This window comes from Mustela lutreola, chromosome 17 (genome assembly GCF_030435805.1).
Source record: "Mustela lutreola isolate mMusLut2 chromosome 17, mMusLut2.pri, whole genome shotgun sequence".
NCBI classification, from domain to species: domain Eukaryota; kingdom Metazoa; phylum Chordata; class Mammalia; order Carnivora; family Mustelidae; genus Mustela; species Mustela lutreola.
The window spans coordinates 1,010,073-1,029,632 of NC_081306.1; the positions used below are offsets into that span (position 1 = coordinate 1,010,073).

Consider the following 19,560-nt stretch of genomic DNA (forward strand, 5'->3'; position numbering starts at 1 on the left):
CCTCTCCCGCGGGTGCAGCCACTTCCGGCTTCCGCGGCGCAGCCACTTCCGGCTTCCGGGCGCCCTCGCATTCTCTTCCGGGTGATGGCGGCCGGTGCCCCGGACGTGCCCCTGGCGAAGGCCTCTCTCTTTCTTTCCGCTCCGCCTCCCGCGGATCCCTAGGTGAGCGCGCGCCGGTGGGGCCCCGCGAATCCCCGCGCTTCTGCCGCCCCCTGACTTGTATGGCGAGCCCCGGACAGTTGCGGGTCACCGCGCCGAGTTGGGAGGAGGGCGCGGCCCGGGCCCCGCGGGCTCTGAGGGAGCTGGAGGCGCGGGGGCGGTGTCAGCCCGCGGGGCCCGGTCGCCCCAGGCCTGCGAGGGCCAGGACGGGGTGCGGGGGGGGGCTCTGTCCTTTGGCCTCGGGCGGGGTTGCCCGTGGGAAGCCCCTCCGCGCGCCCGCCTCGGGCCGGGCTCCAGCAGCTCCTGCGGACCAAGTGCCGCGGCCTCGGGGCCGCCGGCTTCTCTCCCGGCGCCTGACTCTGGGCCCCGTCCGCCCCAGGCCGGATCGGATGCCAGCAGGTGACTCCGTCGGCCGGGCCTCCGGAGCCGAGCGGCCTCTCGCAGCTCCCTTGGTCCGCGCCTTCCTCCTCGGGGCGCTAGGGCAGGCCCGTGTGCCGTCATGCCGAAGAGGAAAGTGACCTTCCTCGGCGTCGGAGACGAGGACGACGACGACGACGCCCGTGTCCCCAGGAAGAAGGTGAGGCCGGGCTGCGGCGGCGTGGGGAGGACTGACGGGAGGGCCGGGTGCGTCGGGAGAATTTCCAGTGTGAGGCTCTGAAGACAAACCTCGCCGGAGCATTCCGGGGGAGCCAGTGACCTGCGTGTCCTGACTCGTGTCCTGACTCGTGTCCTGACTCGTGTCCTGACCCGCCGGCCCCTCTCCCAGCTGGCGGATCCGGGGACCGGGGCAGGGGGCCCTGGGAGCCGCTTCAAAGACAAGCACTCCTTGGATAGCGACGAGGAGGACGACGCCGAGCGGCCCAGCAAGTACGACATCCTGGCTTCGGAGGATGTGGAGGGTGAGCTCAGCCCAACCCCTGATGCCACCGGAGGAACACGCAGGGCTTCAGGGGGTGCGGGGCAGGGAGCGCTTTTTTGTCCTTCTGCTTGCTCAGTGTGGGACGCCTGTGTCTTGGGCGCAGGTCAGGAAGCAGCCACACTCCCCAGTGAGGGGGGTGTGCGGATCACACCCTTCAACCTGCAGGAAGAGATGGAGGAAGGCCACTTTGATGCCGATGGCAACTACTTCCTGAACCGGGATGCTCAGATCCGGGACAGCTGGCTGGACAACATCGACTGGGTGTGGCCCAGGGGTTGACCTGGCTGGGGGTCTGGAGGCAGACAGTGCTGGGCTGAGGCCCCGCTCACGGTTTGTTGGAGATAACACCCCCCCTCCCGTTTTCCTCTCCTAGGTGAAGATCAGGGAGCGGCCACCTGATCAGCGCCCGCCGTCAGACTCCGAGGAGGAGGACGGCCTGGGCCAGACACCAATGAGCGCCCAGGCTCTCCTGGAGGGCCTTCTGGAGCTGCTGTTGCCAAGAGAGACAGTGGCTGGAGCGCTGAGGCGTCTGGGGGCCCGAGGAGGAGGCGGCAAAGGGGGCGGCAAGGGGGCTGGGCGGCCTAGTTCCCCCCAGCGCCTGGATCGCCTGTCTGGGCTGGCTGACCAGATGGTGGCCCGGGGCAACCTTGGTGTCTATCAGGAGACAAGGGAACGGTTGGCCATGCGGCTGAAGGGGTTGGGGTCCCAGACTCAGGCACCCCCTGAGCCCACACCACCCCCCTCTCTGGACATGTTTGCTGACGAAGTGGCCGAGGGGGAGCTGGAGACTCCGACTCCTACCCAGAAGGGAGGTAAGGCTGGAAGGTGGCGGAGGGGTGGTGGGGGCAGGGAGCAGGGCGCCAGCCGCCCAGACGGCCCCGCCTGTTATTTTAGAAGCAGAGTTGCCAGGAGATGGTCTGGTGGACGTCATGTGGGAGTACAAATGGGAGAACACGGGGGATGCTGAGCTGTACGGCCCCTTCACCAGCTCCCAGATGCAGGTGAGCCCCTTGCTCCTTCGCTCCCCCGACCCCCGCCACCCAGGTCAGGCCTTTCTCAGCTCCGCGCTCTCTCCCTGCAGACCTGGGTGAACGGAGGCTACTTCGCGGACGGCGTTTATTGCCGGAAGCTGGACCCTCCCGGTGGACAGTTCTACAACTCCAAACGCATTGACTTTGACCTCTATACCTGAGCTGGCCAAGGGCCCAGCTTGGTGTCCCCTTCTTTCCTGGACTCTCTGGAGGAGGCCCCGGCTGCCTCAGGCAGTGAGGATTTGGGGGCCACTTTTCAGTCAATTTTCCTTTTCCAATAAAAGCCTTTAGTTGTACATCAGGGCCTTGGCTGTGCTGCTGACCGGAAGCCGAGGCCCTTCGCAGCCCCTTTGGACTCGCCTCATGACTGTTTCCCGAGTTCCTTCTTGGGAGTTTCTGGTCACCTGAACCACCTCACCTTTGTTTACCGCTCCTGGGGCGAGTGGACTCTGCTCACCGGAAAAAACCCCTTTGTTCACATGCTGTTTTCCAGTATTTCCGGAGCAGGCTTCCTCTCTTGCTGCTCTTCGGCCTTCGGCTTTTAGAACCCCCGAGTCTGTCTTTGCAGCCATTATAAGGTAGAGCGCCAGGAGTGAAGATTTTAGGCCTCCAAGGGCTAGGACATTTGTCGGGGATGAGTAGGAAGCCTGGTACACACTGGCCCCCCAGGGGTCTCAAGCTCCTCAGAGGAAGGGGGAACTCCGGGCCACCTGGGCCAACACTTGATCGGACACAAAAAAGAGCAGTGCCTCCCTCGAGCTCAGAGCAAAGCAGGGGGCTGGCCCAGACCCACTGGGCTTCTTTCCTAGGCCTTTCGTGGCACTTTTGAGGCCCTGAAGCTTCCATTTCCTGGGCTCCCACAAGTGTGCCTGGTTTGAAGCTAGTGCCTTGAGGGAACTGAGCTAACTAGGGGCTGATCCCCTTCAGGAATTGAGATTCCGGGGCGTGGAGTCAGGAAGGAGACAAGCAGGTGTCATTGGACCCAGCACCCCAGCCTCTCACCCGTGCTGCCACATGCCTCTTCTCGCACCAGCTGAGGTTGAAACTTCCCTGTTCATTGGAGTCTCAGGGGAGCTGTAAGATTACTCCTCAGATTCTAAATGAATCGGGCTAGGTAGTGGCTAGGTGGTCGGGGCTTCTGAAAGCTCCCAGGGGGTTCCAGTGTGCAGACAGGTGGAGAAGCACCAGACTCTCGTGCCTCGGTTTGCCTAGAACAAGGAAGGGGCAGCTTCCCAGATCCTGCGGTGGTGGCAGAGCTGAGCACGTGTGGCCGGGCCGCGCTGGCATGTGGCGCAGGCTTGCTGAGCACCAGAGCCCCAGGTGGAAGGAGCCAGGCTGGGAAGCAGGAAGACGAGGACGGCCTGGGGAGAGTCGGGGCTCGTGTGAGGGCTCCAGCTTCATCTAATAACAGGGTCCACGCTAGTGCCGGCCCAGACTTGGTGTTCATTGACTCCAAGATGCCTTGGCCTGTGGTAAGTCTTAAGAGAGAAACCCCTGCCAGTTACCTTTATATGATGTCATTGATTAAAAGGTGTGTCTTGATTTCAGAAACGTTCAGAAGTGAAAAGCAAAAGACCGGTCACTTTTATAACCCCAGGATCTCTGACTTGTGGGAGGGGCTTAGTGTTTGGTGAACAGATGAAGGCCAAGGGCATGGTGCTCTTGGAGGACCACTGGACAGACCTATCCAGTGACCTATCTTCACCGTTGGTTTGAGGGTTGGTTTTTTGTTTGTTTTTGTTTTGTTCTGTTTTTTTTTTTGTTTTGTTTTATTTTTGAAAAGAGAGCCAGCTGGGCAGGGAGGGGTAAAGTGAAGAGAGAGCATCTAAAGCAGGCTCCATGCCCAGTGCAGAGCCTGATGCAGAGCCCGACATGGAACTTGACCTCAGCACCCTGAGCTCATGACCTGAGCGGAAATGAAGAGTCAGACGTTTAACCCACTGAGCCACCCAGGATGCCCCAACCTTCCAGATGATGCTGTGTGTAGGCAGAACAGTGGTCCCCCAAAGATGTCCGTATCCTCAAGAGAATCTGAATATGGGACCTACTGTGGCAAAAGAGACTTTGTAGGTGCTTAAATCAGTGACTGAGTTGGGGGACGGGTTACTCTGGATTATTGAGGTGGGTGGGCCCAGTGTCATCACAAGGGTCCTACAAAGCCGAAGAGAGTCGGGAGGGTCGAAGAGAGGGAGGTGAGGGCATTAAACAGCTGCTGGATTTGGAGATGGAAGACTGGGCCATATGCCAAAGCATGTGTGGCTGTGGAAGCTGGCAAAGGCGTGAAAAGTCTCCCCAGGGCCACCACAAAAGGAAGCCCTCCTGTGGGTCTGAACCCGGTGGGAACCACTGTGGACTTCTGACCTCTAGAATCCTAATGAAGTCTGTCTTTCAAGCCACTGAATTTATGCTTGTTATAGCTGTAGTCGGAAACTACATTCCCCATCTAGCTGAATGCCCTCCCCTCCCACGAACGGCCCTAAGTCCTCTCTCCGGGTGGCCTTGTCTCTGTTTCAAGCCCTTATCCGCGCTTAACTCTCTTGCTCTTCTTTTTTAAAAGATTTTATTTATTTGATAGAGAGAGAGATCACAAGAGAGGCAGGCAGAGAAAGAGGGAGAAACAAAACAGGCTCCCAGCTGAGCAGAGAGCCCGATGCGGGGCTCGATCCCAGGACTCTGAGAGCATGACCTGAGCCGAAGGCAGAGGCTTTAACCCACGGAGCCCCCCAGGCGCCTCGCCCTTGCCCTTCCTTAAACAATGTGTACACGTCTGCGTAATGTGATTTTTCTTAAGCCTTCTATACAACACAGTGGTGTTGCAGATTTACAGAAAACGTACAAAATAGCACAGTGAGCTCAGCCGGTTTCCCTCATTAACCTCTTTCACTGGTACCTTTGTTGTAATGAACCAACATGATTACTTTGACCAACCACTTTGTTGAGATGTAACGCACCCACTTGAAGTGTACAATTAAGTGTTTTTTTTTTTTTTTTCCAGTATATCCTTAGGGTTGTAAGACATCACTACAATCCAAATTTAGAATATTTTTGTCGACCCTCGAAGAAACCCCACCCATCAGCAGCCCCCCCTTCCTCTCCATCCCCCATCCTCCAGCCACCCCCATCCCCCGCAACCACTAGTCTTCCTGTCTCTGCAGAGTTGCCTATTGTGGCCATTTCATACAAACGGACGCCTAAACATGTGGTCTCCTGCCTTCTGCGTCTGCTTCTACTTGGCCCGTTTTTGAGATTCGTTTGTGTAACACGTAACAGTACTCCATGCTTTTTTTTTTTTATTGAATACCGTCCCGCCGTATGGATGTATACTATATTACCATTAACTAAACCTCACACTTTCTTTGGATTTTACTCATTTTCCCCTAATGCCCCTTGTCTGTTTCAGAATCTCTTCTGGGATTCTCCCTCACATGCAATTGTCAGGTCTCCTTGAACTCTGGTCTGACAGTTTCTTAGACTTGTTTTTGCTGACTCGGACAGTTCTGAGAAGCCTTGACTAGGTATTTTGTAAAATATTTCTCAAATGTAGGCTTTTTCTGTCTGGTATTTTCTCATGCTTAGATATGGGTTATGGGTTTTGGGAAGGAAGACCGTGGAGGTGAAGTGTCCCGTCCCCCCCCCCCCCCGCCCCGGTTACTGAAAACTTGTATTGGCTCCGTTTCCCTCAAGATAAATTTCAACAGGGGCACCTGGGTGGCTCAGTTGGTTGAGCGGCCGCCTTCGGCTCGGGTCGTGATCCCAGCATTCTGGGATCGAGTCCCACATCGGGCTCCTTGCTCGGCGGGGAGCCTGCTTCTCCCTCTGCCTCTGCTGCCACTCTGCCTGCCTGCGCTTTCTCTCTCTCTCTGGCAAATAAATAAATAAAATCTTAAAAAAAATAAAATAAAATAAAATAAATTTCAACAAGTCGAAGTTGACGGAGAAGGCCTCGGGCCGGCTCGAGCCCTCCGGCTCCACGTCCGCCTGTGCGTTCCCGTCCCGTCCCGTCCCGTCCCGTCCCGTCCCGTCCCGTCCCTGACGGCAAGCCCCAGCCTCCTCCCAGAACGAGGCCTTTTCATTTCTCCAGGCCTGCGCAGGGATGCCTTTCTCTCTTCTTTTATCCGGGGAAGACCAGTTAATACACGTGTGTGGTATCAGGTCCAAAGCCTCCTTTCCCTACAAGGCTTCCTAACCCACTCCCCATCCCCCGGTTGGTCAGCGTTTCTTCCACTGGGCCCAACAGCGTAGATGCCCGACGCCACACCCGGGACAGTTCTTCCTGGTCGGTTTCCACCAGTTAGCTTGAGACTGGAGATCAGTCCTGACGAATGAATAGGGAACGGGCCAAGTCTTTCCTGGTCCTGCGTGGGACACTCCCCTCTCGAGCAAGACCAGAAACTTGAGGCTAATGGGGTTATTTGTTGTCCCCGAAGGGGTGAGCTATGACCTGGCAGTGTACAGGTATCTAGATCCAAGAGTCTCAGGGAACAAGGCCGAGGGGTCAGTAAGGTCATTCTTCCTGGGGTGTCCCCGGGGCCATTGGCAAAATTTCCAGGGGGGCTCAAGTTCAAACCCGCAGATGTCATCACTGTACTGATGACATGAGAACCTCTGAAATGCACCCTTTTGTCTTTGGTAGACCATTTTCCAGGAGTGGGAGAAGGCGAGTCTGGGCTCAGAGTGTCACGGTCTGTCCTGGGCATCTGTGGGGTCTTGAAGGAGACAAAGACCACGGAGGATGGCCAAAAGGAGTTAAAATAAGCGAAGAGTCAGGCTCCACAAAGCCCATGGAGTTGGGTGGGGGGGCTCAATGCCTTTGATCCATCTGTCACCCCTTCCAGACCCCCCTGGCAAGCTTGAAGCCTCCTCGGCAGGCAGGGCCACTGAATGCCAGGCTCCCAGGCAGTGGCAGCACTGGGCCCAAGCAGCTGGCCTTCCGTTCTGTTTCTCCCAAGAACCAAGCTAAAGTCCTAGAGATGCCCAGCCCCTCTAGACACTCAAGCCCAGGGTAGATTTGGAAGCAAACATTCTGCACGAGGCCCAAGTGTGGATGTTTCTTCCAGTCAGTAGCCACTTCTGAACTGCACCTGGAGGCCAGGCCTGCCCCTTGGTCCTTTTGGGCCATTCCGCAGGTTCAAGGGTATGCTTTTCCATGGGAGGTGCTGCGCCCCCATCCCCAGACAGCTTTAGCCCCCTCCAAGGGGCCATCCCAGCACACATCTCCCTCTGGCCAGTGAAGGCTGCTGCTACCCTGTCCCCACCAGGTCCCCTGTTCTCCAGGAGGCTGGCTTGGGTCCCCCCACCTGCGTAAACACAGCATGCGACTAGCCCGTACAACCCACAGCAGATGCTTGTGCTGCCTGAGATTTGCTTGGGCAGCGTCTGGTTTTCCTGTCCTGATGCTATTATTCTTGCTTTTGGTTTCCGATCTCCGCCGACCATGGATCTCTGCCCTGCAGCCCCAGGGCTGGCAGCTCCAATGCCCTGTTTTGGACACATTTCTCTGTCTTAACCTCTTAGGCTTAAACACAGTGTTGGCTTTTCCAAGGCTTGAAATTCGATCACTAAACCTATTTGTTTTTGGAAGGGAAGAAAGAATTTTCTTGACTACCTACTACAAGTTTCCTCCATTTTGCTGATGAGAAAAATGAGGCTCATAGAGGTGAAGTAAAGTGACTATCTAACGTCACGCAGCCTGAAAGTGGTAAAGCCAGCATGTGAACCTGGGTCTGTGGGATCCTAAAGTCTAGCCAGAAAATTTAGTGAAATGCCTGTTGTTTTCCTTTTTTTTTTTTTTTTTTTTTTTTTTAGGATTTTATTTATTTACTTGAGAGAGAGAGAGCATGAGAGGGGAGAAGGTCAGAGGGAGAAGCAGGCTTCCTGCTGAGCAGGGAGCCTGAGGCAGGGGCCGATCCTAGGACCCTGGGATCATGCCCTGAGCTGAAGGCAGAAGTTTAACCACTGAGCTACCCAAGCGCCCCTTTAAACTTGTTTTTAATCAATATCTTTTGAAGGGTCAAAGTTTTAAATTTTGATGAAGTTTAATTTTTTATTGTTCTTTCTTACAGTTTGTGGCTTTTTGTGTCCTATTCAAGAAATCTCAGAATCCCCCAAATTTCCTGTATCTTCATTAAGTCTTATAGTTTCAGCTCTGACATCAGGTCTACGATCCATTCATTTTAACTTTTTTTAAATTAATTTTCAAAGATTTTATTTATTTATTTGACAGAGATCACAAGCAGGCAAAGAGACAAGCAGAGAGAGAGGGGGAAGCAGGCTCCCTGCTGAGCAGAGAGCCCAATATGGGGCTCGATGCGGGGCTCGATCCCAGGACCCTGGGATCATGACCTGAGCTGAAGGCAGAGGCTTAACCCACTGAGCCACCCAGGCGCCCCCATTCATGTTAACTTTTGTATACACTTTTTTTTTTGCTTGTGGGTAGCCAGTTGTGTCTGTACTTTTTGTAGAAAAGATTATCCTTTCTGCTGTTGAAAAATTGCCGTGCCACCTTTGCAAAACATCAACTGACCACATATATGTTCATCTATTTCCGGATTACAGATTTTATCCTATTGATTGGAATTTTTTAAAGATTTTATTTATTTGAGAGAGAGAACACAAGCAAGGGTGAAGATGTAGAGAGAGAGAAGGAGAAGCAGATCCCTGCTGAGCAGGGAGCCCGATGTGGAGCCCGATCCCAGGACCCTCGGATCATGACCTAAGCTGAAGGCAGACTTTTGACTGAGCCACGTAGGTACATGCTCTCTCCCCTTTTCTCTCTCTCTTTTCTAATGTAGGCTCCATATACAGGGCTTGAACTCACAACCCTGACATCAAGACCAGAGCTGAGATCAAGAGTCAGATGTTCAACCGACTGAGATACCCCTGCACCCCTATTCCATCGATTTCAATGGTTATCTCCATACTAATACCATACAGTCTTTTTTCTCCTTCATTAAAAAAAAAATCTCTAAGCCCAACATGGGGCTCAAACTCATGGCCCTAAGATCAAGAATTGCATAGTCTACTGACTGAGCCAGCCAGGTGCCCTCCAATACTGTACTGTCTTGATAACTAGCTTTAGAGTGAGTCCATCAAGTAGTGAACATCCTCTAACTTTTTTTTTCCCCAATTGTTTTGGCTAGTCTAGGTCCTTTGGCATTTCAATGCAGATTTTAGAATCAGCTTGTCAATTTCTCAAAAAATGTTTTTGGAGGGGCGCCTGGTTGGCTCAGTGGGTTAAAGCCTCTGCCTTCGGTTCAGGTCATGATCTCAGGGTCCTGGGATCGAGCCCCGCATCCTCTTTGCTCAGAGGGGAGTCTGCTTCCTCCTCTCTCTCTGCCTGCCTCTCTGTCTACTTGTGATCTCTCTCCGTCAAATAAATAAAATAAACAAAATCTTTTAAAAAATGTTTTTGGAGTTTGATATGAATAATGTTAAATCTATGTAGAATTACTACATTTACCAAGGGAACCATCTGTACCTGGAATTTTTTTTGTAGGAATTTTTTCCCCTGAATATTTCCATTTATTATCTGCAGTATATGGGAAATGTAAAAGAATTCAATAGGTTTTATCAAGTTCACCAGCAAAGCAATGATGAGAAACTTGAGAGAGAATCCTTTCTGTTTCCAAATATTTTGAAAGTTGGCTTCTGTAAAACAACAACAACAACAACAAAACATTTTATGATGAAACAGTATTTCTGGGAATGAAAGAGAAAAATAAAAGCATTATTTTTGGAATGGGCACAGACCTCTAGGCAGGTTTCCTCTCAGTGCCTAGAGGTCTGTGCCCATTCCAAAAATAATGCTTTTATTTTAGACACAGAGCTCCAATTAATTTTATGGGAAGATTTAACTACAAATTCAATTTCATTAATTATATGTGGGGCTATTTAAGTTTTCTATTTCTTCTTGAGTTAGCTTTGGCAGTTGCTGTTTTTAAGGAATCTGTCCATTTCATCTATATGATTGAAATTTACTGGCACAAAGTTGTTCTTGGAGTTACTTTCTTAATTTCATTTTTGGTCTGTTGCCCTTTGAATGTGTCATTCTACTGATTTCCATTGTTTAAGACAAGAAGTTCGTGTAGATCAGTATCAATGCTTCTTTGCACATAATGAGTCATTTTCATTACTGCTTTTATTGTTTTCTCTTTCAGTGGTTTGACTATGATGTGCTGACTCTGTCGACTGTGATGTGACTGGCTCTTCATATTCTTCCTATGTGGCATTCACTGCACTTCTTGGATGTGTAGATTAGTTTTTCATCAAATTTGGAAAGTTTTTGGCCATTGTTTCTCTCTTTTTTCCTCCTTTTCCCTGATAAAGTACTCTATGAGTTCTCATGATGATGTATTCTGTGACAAAATGGTTAAGATTTTGGTTTCCTAGACACAGAGTCCCAGATTTCAATTCCAGCTCCACCAGTTATGAGTTGTGTGAATCTGGACACATGGCTTCGAGACTTGTGACTTTGAGTCTTAATTTATGTTTACTGCTTTATTATAAAGAGTATTACAAAGAATACAGGTAACCGGGGCACCTGGGTGGCTCAGTGGGTTAAGCCTCTCCCTTTGGCTCAGGTCATGATCCATGATCCCCACATCGGGCTCTCTGCTCAGCAGGGAGCCTGCTTCCCCCTCTCTGCCTGCCTCTCTGCCTACTTGTGATCTCTCTGTCAAATAAATAAATAAAATCTTTAGGAAAAAAAAAATACAGACAACCAGATGAGCAGCCAGATGAAGAAGTACACAGGATGGGGTCTGGAAGGGTCCCAAGCTCAGGAGTTTTGGGTCCCATGAAAATGGGGTGTGCTACCCTCCCAGTATGTGGAACTCTAGTGGAACACAACTTAGAAGCTCTACAATTTTTTCCTCAAGTATCTTTTTCTGCTCTCTCTTTTCCTTTCCTACTGGGACTCCTATTATTCTTATGCTGGTAAACCTGATGTCATTCCACAGATTTCTGAGTAAGGACTCATTTCTTCTTCCCTTTGCCCCTCTGCACGTTGGATAGCTTCTATCGACCCATCTTCATGTTCATTGCTTCGGTCATCTGTCAGCTCAGATCTGTAGTTGAGCTCCTCTAGTGAATTTTTTTTAAGATTTTATTTTTTAAGTAATCTCTATCAACATGGGACTCAAACTTACAACCCCGAGATCAAGAGTCATTGTGCTCTACTCCCTGAGCCAGTAAGGTGTTCCTCTACTGAATTTTAAATTTCAGTTATTATTACACTTTTCAACTCTGGAATTTATTTATTTATTTATTTGTTTGTTTATTTGTAAGATTTTATTTATTTATTTGACAGAGATCACAAGTAGGTGGAGGGGCAGGCAGAGAGAGAGAGAGAGGAGGAGGAATCAGGCTCCCTGCTGAGCAGAGAGCCCGACTCGGGGCTTGATCTCAGGACCCTGGGATCATGACGTGAGCCGAAGGCAGAGGCTTTAACCCACTGATCCACCCAGGCGCTCCTATTTATTTTTTATTGTTATTTTAACTTTTTTTTTTTAAGATTTTCTTTTTCAGTAACCTCTACATCCAACGTGGGGCTTTATCTTACAACCCTGAGATCAAGAGGTGCGCACTCCAACAACCGAGTCAGACAGACCCGCCTCCCTTGTAACCATTTTTTAAGTGTATAATTCAATAGCATTAAGTACATGTACGATTCATTTCTCAACAAAAACTCCATTAACCAACATCTCATTCCTCCCTTCCCCCAGCTCCTGATAACCTCTGTTTTATTTCTGTCTCTGTGTATGAATTTTCATACTAGGTATCTCCTATAAGTGGAGTCATACAATATTTTTCCATTTGGGGTCACCTGGGTGGCTCAGTCGGGTCAGCAGCCCGCTCATGATTTTGGATCAAGTCATAATCTTAGGGTCATTAGATCAAGGCCCATGTTGGGTTCCATGCTGGGTGTGGAACCTGCTTAACATTCTCCTTCCCTCTTTCCCTCCCCTCCCTCCCTTAAAAAATAAAAATAAAAAAGCCCAAACCCAGTATTTTTCCTTATGCATCCAGATTCTTTCAATTAGCATGTTTGGAAGGCTCATCCATAATGTAGCACATATCAGTACTTCATTCCTTTAAAAAAAAAAAAAATTCTGGAGCGTCTGGGGGGCTCAGTCCGTTAAGCGGCCAACTCTTGATTCCAGCTCAGGTCATCGCCTCAGTTAGGGTTACGAGATCGAGCCCTGCGTTGGGCTCCCCGCACAGTGAGTCTGCTTGTCCCCCTCTCCCTCTGCTCCTTCCCCACTCTCTCTCAAAAAAATATTTTTTCTAAGCCCTTATCAAGATTATTTATTTTGTTGTCACACTTTCCTTTGAGTCTTTTTATTTTAGTTCTTTGAGCATATTTTATAATAGCTGTTCCAAAGTCTTTGTCTGCTAACTGCAACATCTGGGCCCCGGCAGAGACAGATTAGAGTACTTGCTTTTCCTGCATTTAGACTGGATTCTGATGCCCTCACTGGCTTTTGTTTGTTTCTTTGTTTAACAATTGCCAGGGCCAAATCAGTGAATCTGCTTCCCCCAGGGTGGGTGGCCACTGCTGTGTCTGCCCCATTTAAAATAATTCTTGTTTTTATTCTTAAGCTCGGATTCCTAGGAATGCCCCTGTGTCTGTGCAGCTTCATGATCCGCTCATTTTTTTTTTAAGGTTTTATTTATTCATTTGACAGAAAGAGAGAGCCCAAGCAGGGGGAGCAGCAGAGTGAGAGGGAGACACAGACTCCAGGCTGAGTGGGGAGCCCGAAAGGGGGGTTGGTCCTATGACCCTGGGATCATGACTTGAGCCAAAGGCAGACGGTTAACCCACTGAGCCACCCACCCTGAGCCAGTGAGAATTCTGTCCTCTGACAATGATCTATATGTGCGTGGGAGAGGACAAAGTTCGGGCCATTTTCAGGTTGACCCCAGCTTTCCTACCCCGCCCCCCCGCACGCAGCCCCAGGGTTAGGCCTGCAAATGCCCACAGCCTCAGCAGGGAGCATGCTTGCCTCCACCCCAACCCCAAGTCAGACTAAGAGCGCTGTGGGCTTCACTGTCCACACTCACTTGCCACTGAGCCGGCGGCTTCCTCCGGCGACATCACGGGGTGTGGCCATCGTCCACATGTCCAAATCAAAGAAACCCCCTGCAGCAGGGAAGCTTCCAGTCCTCAAAGCCCACCCCCGACCCCCAACCTTGCCAGAGCCTCTGTGACTCCCACGCTGGGAAGCGAGACTCCCCCTGTTCTAACTCAAAGTTGAGTGGGTTTCAAGACGGTTCGCTTCTCAGATTGTGGTCGGCCTTTGGTGGATCTCAGAGCCCTGAACGGGCTGTTTGGTTTGCCTTGTGCAGCATTAGAGCTGCTGCCGGCGAGAGGATCTGCTGACCTCCCCACTCAACCGTAGGTGGAAAGGTCCTCCCTTTAAATATTTTGAACTCTGTTCTGGGAAATCGTTCTGTTCCTCGTCCAAAAAGTTTGGAGGGTCTTAATGGCTTGGAAACAGTCTGACCCTTTCAAGGTTTGCCTTTACATGTTAGACAGGACCAGAATAGCTTTGGTCTAGGGTGAATTTGGCCCCATTGCCGTGGCAATGACCTTCTGAGTCCTCTACTAGACACCTGTGCATTTGGTGATCTTTTCGCTCTGGCTGGTGGGACCACGAGCTCCTTCCACCGCACGCAGACCCTGGGGATTGTTTAACCCCCTTGGTGCTCACCTGAAGGTGTGTGGCAACCTCTGCCCGGGGCCTAGCGTCCCTCTCTGCCCTGGGGATTCTCCCCGTGGAACGTGGTCTCCTCACCCCAGGGAGACTGCTGGCGTCTGTTTGAATTCCCTCTTCCTGGGCTACAGCCCGGAAATTCTCTCCAGGCAGGGAGCCAAGGAAGCCATATGGCTCTCTATCCTGCACTGCCTGTTGTCCAGGGACCGAAAGTTCTTTTTCTTGTTTAAGATGTGAAAATGTTGGGGTTTGGGAGCAAATGGTCAGGAGAGAATTCTTAAGGTAACTCTGGTGCAAAAAAAGGTGGTTTTAAAGAAGATGTGGTCCATATACACTATGGAGTATTATGCCTCCATCAAAAAGGATGAACACCCAACTTTTGTAGCAACATGGACGGGACTGGAAGAGATTATGCTGAGTGAAATAAGTCAAGCAGAGAGAGTCAATTATCATATGGTTTCACTTATTTGTGGAGCATAAGCAATAACAAAGGACATTGGGTGAAGGACAGCAGAAGTGAGGTGGGGGACATTGGAGGGGTCGACAAACCATGAGAGACTGTGGACTCCGAGAAACCAACAAACAAACTGAGGGTTTTGGAGGGGAGGGAGTGGGGGAGGGGCAGAGGGAGCCACCCCAGGGAGCTTGGTGGTGGTTATTGCATGGAGCACCCCGTTTGGTGCATAAACTATGAATCTTGGGGCAACTGACTTAGTGGGTTAATCCTCTGTCTTCGGCTCAGGGCATGATCTCAGAGTAGTGGGACAGAGCCGAGCTACACATCAGGCTCTCTGCTCATCAGGGAGCCTGCTTCCCACCCCCGCCCCACCTCTGCCTGCCCCTCTACCTGTGATCTCTCTCTGTCAAATAAATAAATAAATAGTCTTTTAAAAAAAATAGACAATGAGGGGTGCCTGGGTGGCTCAGTGGGTTAAAGCCTCTGCCTTCATGATCCCAGGGTCCTGGGATCGAGCCCCGCATCAGGCTCTCTTCTCAGTGGGGAGCTTGCTTCCTCCTCTCTCTCTGCCTGCGTCTCTGCCTGCTTGTAATCTCTCTCTGTCTAATAAATAAATAAAATCTTTAAAAAGAAATAGACAATGAATCTTGGAACACTGAAAAAATAAAATTCTAAAAAATAAAAATTTTTTAAAAGGTGGTTTTATTAAAGCATGGGGATAGAACCCGTGGGCCGAAAGAGCTCACTAGGGTTGTGAGGAAGGACTGATTATAGACTTTCAGGTTGGAAGGGGGTTAGAAGTTGCTATGGAATTTGGAAGCAAGGTTTCCGGGACCTTGAGGGGATAGCTGTTGTTAGAAAAAGGTCATTTATGACTGTCTAGTAAAATCTTAGTCCTGAGACCCTTCAGATGTCTACTGGTGGGTCATATGCTTGGAAGACGATTGCTACCGTGTATCTCGGGGAGTAGAGATAAAGGAAATTTCCAAAGGAATTTTTTACATGTTAAAAGAGACTTACAGGATCCTGGAGGTCAGGCTAATGTTAAGCCAATGCTGCCTTTTGCCCTTAGCAAGGTGTTAGCATCAAAGACGTTGAGTTCCCGGAGGAAGTTCCCCCCGCCTGTCGCAGAGACTTGTCAATGGGCAGTGGGTTGTAAGGAAATGGAATATTTTTCTTTTGCCGCTGTTCTCCACATCAGGTATATCTGGGCCCCGTTTCTTCATTCTGATCAGAAGCCCCGGTCAGGCTTTTTGGTCGCACTAGGCTGCGCCCCAGTATCCGTGGTCGCGGGCAGCCTCTGGTTTTCCGCAAATGAACCCAAAGTTCTCCGTGGAGGTCAGCAGAGGGCGCTGTTCTCCGTGTTCTTGAGCCCGCGAGCGCGGGGGGGCACGGCCGGCGGGGCCGAGCAGGTGGAGCGAAGAGCCCGGCGCGGGGACCTGGGAGCCTCCGGCCGCCGGCTCGCCCAGCGCGCAGCCTGGGTACCGGACATCAGCAGGAGCGCGCCGGGGTCCGGACTTGCCAGTCTACCAAGCACTGTAACGTGCGCCTAGACTCGAGGCTGACTTTTACGCACAGGACGGATTCAGGACGCACATACTCATCACCTGATGACAAAGGTGCTCCGTGGTACACGGCTGGCTGTGTATGCACATGCTATGCACGTTAGAACACCGGCTGAGCGGGGCTCTTACTGTCCAGGTATAAACCTAGCACTACCTGGAAATTGGGGCTTTCTGGAGTTGGTGTTTGGTTTTTGTTTTGGGGGGTTTTGGGGGGGTCTGGTCTTTTTGTTTTGTTTTTAAGATTTTCTTTTTAAGGACTCTCTATACCCAACGTGGGGCTCGAACTTACAGCCCTGAGATCAAGAGTCACACGTTCCACTGGCCAGGCCAGTCCGTGTCCAGAGGAGTTTCCTGAAGGATAGGCCGGAGTGACTAGCATACCCACCATACCCGAGGGATGTCTTGGGACAGGGGCTCTTCGTGGCTTCCTGCATTCCCCCTCCCCCCACCGCTCCTCTGGAGACCATCAGTTTGTTCTCTGTATCTAAGAGTCTGTTTTGGGGGGCACCTAGGTGGCTCAGTGGGTTAAGCCTCTGCCTTCAGCTCAGATCATGGTCTCAGGGTCCTGGGATCGAGCCCCGCATCCGGCTCTCTGCTCAGCAAGGAGCCTGCTTCCCCCTCTCTCTCTGCCTGCCTCTCTGCCTACTTGTGATCTCTGTCTGTCAAATAAATGAATAAAATATTTTAAAAAATAGATTAATGCTTGCCAGGATGGGTGGGGGGAGTGGGGAATGAGGAGTGGCTGCTAATAGGAGTGACTTGTATCTAGAATACACAAAGAACTCTCGTAACTCAATAGGTAACCTCTGACCCTCCCCCTGCTTGTGCTCACTCTCTTTCTCTCTCTCAAATAAATAATTAAAATCTTAAAAAAAAAAAAAAAAGAAGAAGAAGAAGAAGAAGAAGAAGAAAGAGAAAGCAATCCCCAGGCTCCTGGCTGGCTCCATCGGTTAAGCATCTGACTCTTTGTTTTGGCTCAGGTTCTGCTCTCAGAGTCTGAGGATCAAGCCCCGCGCTGGGGCATTGGACTCTGCGTTCAGTGCGGGTCTGCGTCTCCCTCTCCCTCTGCTCCTTCTCATTGTTTGTGCTCTCTCCCTCTCTCTGCCAAATGAATACATAAAATCTTAAAAAACACATACACACAAACCAATTCTAGAGACTTGACTACAAGAACTCCATGTGGAGGTAGGGATGGTTGAAAGAACCCACAAGGAATGTGGAAGCACTCAGGGGCCAGCAACAAGGGACAGGAGTGTTGGGGAAGGGGCGGAATGCTGTCGCTGAAACCAGGGAAAAGCTGGAGATGCGGAGGAGGGCTAAAATCCTGATCACCAGTTCCAGAGAGAGAGTGATAGAGAGAGAGAGAGAGAGAGAGAGAGAGTGATAGAGTGTGTGTGTGCGTGTGTGTGTGTGTGTGTGTGGTGGAGAACTCCGTGCCAGAAACGGGGACAGAGACCAAATATATAGTCTTATGATAAGCCCCACTATCACAAGGGACCACCTGACAGATGCTAGACAAGCGTGTGGAGATGAAGCCACTGCCAGAGGTGCGACCCACATTAGGAAGGGAGCAAGGAAGAAATGTCCTGACGCCTTTGCTCTGCCTCTCCCTCTGCTCTCCAGCCCGTCCTCCCTTTAGCCAAGCCCAAAGGGAAGCCGAGTGCAAAGGAACCTTCAAGTCATGGAGCAGAGCAGAGGATGGATCTGGGGGTGGCAGGTAGATCACAACCAGCTCAGGGCAACAAGCCCCAAGGCTTCCACCCCTTACCAGCTGTGTGTCCTGAGGCAAGTTACTTAACCTCTCTGAGCCCCTATGGTTCTCTCTGTAGTTGGAGTAGTACCCATCTCACACGTCAGTGCTGGGCTCTTCTCTTCGCACTCACTCTTGAGGTGAACCTGTCTACACTCATGGCTTTAAACACCATCCAGGGGATTGTGGGGGGCTTAGTCATTGGGCATCTGTCTTTGGCTCAGGTCATGATCCGAGGGTCCTGGGATCAAGCCCCGCCTCGGGCTCCCTGCTCATCGGGGAGCCTGCTTCTCCTCTGCCTGCCATTCCCCCGGTTTGTGTGCTCTGTCTCTCTCTCTGTCCAATAAATACACAAAATCTAACAACAACAACAAAAAACCCCACACCATCCAAATGTTGATGTCCCCCAAATTTACGTCTTCAGTGGAGACCCCCTCTGTGAGCTTCAGAACTGCTCACTTGGTACCCCCACGTGGCTGTCTACTAGGGCTTCCCAGGCTTAAGCTGCCCCCAGATAAACCCTTATCTTCCTCCCCAAACCAGCTCAACCCCAGCCTCCCCATATCAGAAAATGCAATTCCATCGCTACGGTCTGTCCGGCCAAAGCCCTGGTGTTGTCCTCGCTCTCTCTTGCACACCCACATCCCGTCTGTTAAACAACTGCTGGTTCTACCTCAAAAGATGTTTGACACCTGCCCACGTCTCTCCGCGTCTCCCATCACCCTGGCGCGGACCTGGTGGTCTCCGACCTGGCCAGGTCCAGGAGCGTCCGTACGGGTCTCCTGCTCCCCCCTCCCCTCCATGTTCCCCCAGATTCCCTGTAGCAGCCAGAGCAGAAGTCCTTAAGTCCCCTCACAGGACATGGCCATTTCCCTCCACCTTCTGCCTGTGGTGTGCTCTGCTCAAGCCACCGGCCTCCTCGAGGTTCTCAGAGAACACCAAGCGTGACCCATTTTAACAAGGGCCTTGGGGCACTTGGGTGGCTCAGTCAGTGAAGCGTCCAACTCCTGATTTCAGCTCAGGTCATGATCTCAGGGTCGTGAAATCGAGCCCTGCGTGGGGCTCTGTGCTCAGTGTGGAGCCTGCTTGGGACTCTCTCTCTCTCTCTCTCTGCCCCTGCCCACATGTCCTAGAAAGTGGGGGCAGGCAGGAAAACTGAGGCCCAGAAATGAAATGTGCCCAGGAGTACACAGTTAGTGACCGGCAGAGTCACCTTCCAGCCCGTTTGTCTGTCTCCAGGCCCCAGACCTTCTCTCGTGACTGACACATTGTCCACCTGCCATTACAGCCGTGACATCAGCTGGCATGAGGTACGGTCTCTCATGAGAACTAATTTTAGAAGTGGGTTCTGGACTCCTCAGAGGAACTAACTACCATGTTTCTCCTTTTTGACGGTAAATTGTCCCCTCCGGGCTTAGCCCCAGGAAGCTCCACGTCAAATGTCAACTTGGTCCCTCTATTAGCCCTTTATTAGGCTTGGATTTTTTTTCTCTCATTTTTATTTTAACTCATCATCTATGTTCTTTTTTTAAAAAAATAGAGACAAAATGGACATACAACATTGTATCAGTTTGAGGTATATAGCAGAATGTGTTTGTAGCAATAGAGTGGATTCATATTGGCAGATCACCACAATAGTCTACTGAAAATATATTGTGACACGGTTGTTTTTTTTTTCTTGTGATGAGAACGAGTATCTCTCTACTCTGCAGCCAACTTTCCAATAAACAGCCCCGCGTTATGAAGTGGAGTCCTCACACTCTGCATTACATCCCAGGGCTTGCCTATTTCACGCACGGAAGGTTGTACCTCTGGCCCCTTCCCCCATTTGCCCAAGGTCTTCCTCACCCCCCTCTGACCTGCGCCTGTCCGTTCCCTGTATCCGTGAATTCATTTTTTGGTTTTGTCTTGTGTTAGAGTCCAAAACAAGAGTGAGTGGGACCGAGCGAGACCAAGACAGCATTT

General features: G+C 51.1%; 1 protein-coding gene across 2 annotated transcripts; it reads left to right on the forward strand.

Annotated features, from left to right (window-relative positions):
• The first annotated feature begins 18 nt into the window (after positions 1–18).
• Positions 19–2,405, forward strand: CD2BP2 (CD2 cytoplasmic tail binding protein 2). 2 transcript variants are annotated; one of them, XM_059154122.1, is made up of 7 exons: positions 19–162; positions 539–736; positions 926–1,058; positions 1,182–1,339; positions 1,452–1,890; positions 1,973–2,079; positions 2,160–2,405. In XM_059154122.1, the coding sequence occupies exons 2-7, from the start codon at positions 659–661 to the stop codon at positions 2,268–2,270; spliced, it is 1,026 nt and encodes a 341-aa protein (XP_059010105.1). In that variant the 5' UTR covers positions 19–162; positions 539–658; the 3' UTR covers positions 2,271–2,405. The 2 variants fall into 2 exon arrangements, with proteins under 2 accessions (XP_059010105.1, XP_059010106.1); XM_059154123.1 differs by having other exon boundaries at positions 71–162; positions 640–736.
• Positions 2,406–19,560: the final 17,155 nt, after the last annotated feature.

Bases quoted from the DNA above. Each gene is read 5' to 3' on its own strand.
- CD2BP2 (XM_059154122.1), top strand. From the start codon at position 659: ATGCCGAAGAGGAAAGTGACCTTCCTCGGCGTCGGAGACGAGGACGAC. The intron at 1,891-1,972 runs GTAAGGCTGGAA...CTGTTATTTTAG, and splicing joins GACTCCTACCCAGAAGGGAG to AAGCAGAGTTGCCAGGAGAT. The intron at 2,080-2,159 runs GTGAGCCCCTTG...CTCTCCCTGCAG, and splicing joins TCACCAGCTCCCAGATGCAG to ACCTGGGTGAACGGAGGCTA.